Below are 3,658 nucleotides of genomic sequence, written 5' to 3' on the forward strand. Positions count from 1 at the left end.
AATGCTGAGTGGCTAATGGCTACCACATGTTCCATCAATCAGGTGTCCATAGCTGCTCCTCTCCCCTCAGCATCCTAAGAACAAGACTCCCCGCTTCAACACCACCCATCAGTTGCCCTGGCGGAGAAGGCAGGTGTCAAAAGAGTCAGCCCTGAATCAGGAGCAGAGGCTGCTTTGGACAGAAATGGGGCCAAATGATAGGACTCAGATCCCCCTCCATGCTGGAGGTGTTCAGTCCCACTTCTACTGATGGGAGAAGCTGCAGTAGATATCCAGTATGGGTTTCCCTAACTCTCATGGGTGGAAAATGCTGGGTACTTGTGAGCATGCAGGTAGCAGCACGCAGCAAGATCAGGTACTAGTGCCAGGCAAGCAGAAGGCAGTCATAGAAATAATAGCAGAGCCTTTGGAGCCAAGAGGACCATCAAGAAACCTCCAGCCAGAGCTTGGAGACCCCTCTTCACAGACCAGCCCCTCAGCACGTCCCACTCCCGTTCCACCTCCTTATTGTGGCTCAGATCAACCCCTGAATGTCCAGATCTCAGGCCTTGTTTGGATTCAAGCCTAACTTGAATCTGTCCCTGCCCAGTGCTGTGGGGCCTCGGAGCTGGGGTTCAGCCCCTGCTGGAAGTGGGGCAGGAGAAGCAGGCATGCGATTCAAGTGCAGATCCCGGGGGATGGAGAGGTTGGTGCTTTGAAATGAAGTATGGAGGTGCTGGAGCAAAAGCCTTGCCTGAAGGCAGTGGCAAAGCTCACACTGATTTCAGTGGAGCCAGGGTTTCGCCCAAATGATATATTAACTAGGGCAGGAGATCCCGCAGGGTGGGGCTTTCTGGGCAGTGAATACACCTGAATAGTTCAAGCTCCTACACAGAGAAGGCTGAGGGACTGCTGGTGAAGTAGCCCCCTCCAGGAGAATCCCACTGGGAGCTCTTGTTAAGATGCCTACAGTTGGATGGACAGGGGCCGGCAGGCAGGCAGGCTTTGCCCACACGTCTCATGGGATCTGCTGCCCCTGCAGCTCCCATAGGCTCAGGGTGGCCCCCCTCCCAGAAAACTTTCAGATTCTTACTGGTGAGAAATGCATCTGGCCAAGTGTCTCTTGGAGCAGGGATCGGTCCTGAGGCTGATCTCTCCAGAGCAAGGTTTGCACCTGGATTTTGAACACCCCAGTGTTAAGAGAATGGGGATTTCAGTTTGGGCTATTCTCGTGGGGAGGAAGTGGCTAAAAAAGGGGCTCTGGGAAGCTTGCCCCCAGCACTTCCAGGTGTGTGGAGCAGGAGGTTTATGTTCAGGTCTATATAGCAGGCATCTTTGCTCAGCTCAAGGGGCAATTGGTCATTGTTTCTGTCTGTAGCTGTTCCTCTCTACCTGCCCACCCATCGCTGGCTTCTCCTGCAGTTCCTCCTCTCCCCTGAAATCCAAGGCCTTGTCCTCCAGGCTTCCTCCTCTGACTTCTCATTTGGGGAGCCAAAGGGCATGAGACAAGACTGCCTGAGGCTGTGCTGTCCCCAGGGAATATCAAGAGGTTCGGGAGCACAAAAATACAATCAAACATTCAATGAATAGTGAAGCACTTGCTGAAAGGGGAAACAACCCCTCCAACCCAGTCCATCTGCTTGAAATGACACCCCCTCCCCCAGCTCCCTCCTCCGACAAACAGCACTCCCTTTACCTGCCGGTCTCTGCATGACAGAGTGTGTTTCCCTAAGGTAGTCAGCACATCCCGCTCCCAATGCAAAAATGTTTTGTGCATCCAAAGCTCACAGACCTATTTTCACATCCCCGCACGCCCCCCTCCCACAGTCCTGCTAATGACCTTCCAACCATCCCTAGCAGACAACTTCTGCATTGTTCTTTATAACTGATGCTCTTGTTCGACAAACAGATGGTGCCATCGCAGACATACCTGTTTTGGTTTCATCTTGGCTTGCAAGTTGCAGGATTTCACCCAAGAACCTGGTATATGCCATGCCATCAGCAAGGATTTAAGTAGAAACCACTGAGCAGAGCCCTGTACAGCTCTTCCCTCCTCCTACACTCCCCCCACCTCCAACCACAGAGTATAAGGTGACCTTTCCAATTGAAATACTGATTCCCACAAACTACATTAAAAGAGTCCCCCCCCATAGCATATTGAAATCAGGAGCACTGTGAAATCATTCCTGATCAGAGCCAATAATTACTGAGAACAGTTCCTCTCTAGCCATCACTCATTTCATTTTGATTTTATTATTATTTTTGCTCGCTTTGTTTCTTTTTTTTTTTTTTAAATACCTGATTAGTATGGAGACCCCGACATCCTCGCAGTTGGCATATACTCTGCTCCAGGTCTCTTGAATCACCTTTTTCTCAGCGTCTGACATGTCTTCACTCCTTTCCCATCTCTCAATCTCCATTTCTCCCTGGACTTTCTCCATGAAAAACAGCCGGCACAATCCTCCAGGAAGCCAGGAGGAGATAAAGAGAGATGTGTGTGTGTGTGCGCTCGTGTGTGTGTATCCGTGAGGACAGAATAGGTGTTTGTTCTGTGGTAGTGTGGGTGATACCGTCTGTGTGTGTGTGTATGTGTGTGTGCTTGTGTTTGTGTGTGGGGGGTATGTAATTAAAAAAATATCCAGGAGATATAATGTATGAGATTAGATTTCAAATCTTCTAGTGCTGTCCATTGCTGTAGTTTGCTTCAGCTCAGCATAGATGTATGACTCTGACTCTGATGGGGAACTGACTAAAAGTAAAATATTCAAAGGCATTGCAAGACCAGCCTCTTTACCAATGTGTGAACGTGAGCTCACTTTCTCTCTCCTCCTCCTCCTCCTCTCTCTCTCTCTCTCTCTCTCACTCAATGTCTGTCTGTATTTCTCTCTCCCCCCCAAACAGGGAGAAATGAAAAAGTGGTTTTGTGGAACATCAGGATTGTCTGCCTTGGGGATTTTATGACTAAAAGTCTTTTTTTTTTCCAGCCCTTGTAAACAGCTCTGAGAAAATGCAGCATCCAAAGTGAACAGTTAAACTTATCTCAACAGCTGGCTTAGCTGCGCTGTGCCTTTTCTGCTTTCTCTTGCATTACCTAATTTTGCAGGAGATTGTGCGTGGAAGGAAAAATCCCTGCTTGGCTCTGATTTCTAGTCCGTGCATGTGGGGATAGGGTTGGCTTGGAAGGCAAAGAAGTGGGAAACACCTCTGAAACAAACAGTTATATTGAGCAGGATCTCAGTGATCCCAACAGAATGTGCTTCCTCTTCCTGCTTCCAACTCAAATCTTAGAGGAATTTGGGTTGTGTGAACTGAACGCAGCGGCACAATCCTAATGACTGTTGTTGTTCTTTTGTCAGAGATTTTACTGTTTAGATGTTGCACATCGCAGGTAGCGTTTTTTGGCAGGCAGGGAAGGAGACGGAGTTAAAGGAGAAGAGAAATTCCTGGATACTTGTGCTGCGGATTATTCCCCCCTCTGCCCCTCCCCCATCCCCAAATGACCTTTCAAACTCATTGAAAACCAGGAATTCTGGATCTGCAGCCCGATCTATTTGCACGCCAAGATGGAAAATACTACAGGGGCTTATAACAACAGACGGTACCCGAAGGAGGATTGGAAGCAGAGAAATAAGCTGGAAAAGCATGTGTGTGTAACCGTGTGTGTCTTTTCTTAATTGCT

At 48.8% G+C, this 3,658-nt stretch overlaps 1 protein-coding gene across 3 annotated transcripts in view; it reads right to left on the reverse strand.

Moving 5' to 3' along the window:
• The window catches only part of CYGB (cytoglobin), a 46,309-nt gene extending 43,504 nt beyond the window's left edge, over window positions 1-2,805 (reverse strand). For all 3 annotated transcript variants that reach the window (XR_001357584.2, XM_006018311.3, XM_006018312.3), the window contains exon 1: window positions 2,278-2,805. Coding sequence is in view for 2 of the 3 variants with exons in the window: in XM_006018311.3 (XP_006018373.1) it covers window positions 2,278-2,420 (143 nt within the window). In the remaining variant the exon portion in view is untranslated. The remainder of the gene's footprint in view (window positions 1-2,277) is intronic.
• Between the last annotated feature and the right edge of the window lie 853 nt (window positions 2,806-3,658).

Source organism: Alligator sinensis, unplaced genomic scaffold (genome assembly GCF_000455745.1).
Source record: "Alligator sinensis unplaced genomic scaffold, ASM45574v1 scaffold400_1, whole genome shotgun sequence".
Taxonomy (NCBI): domain Eukaryota; kingdom Metazoa; phylum Chordata; order Crocodylia; family Alligatoridae; genus Alligator; species Alligator sinensis.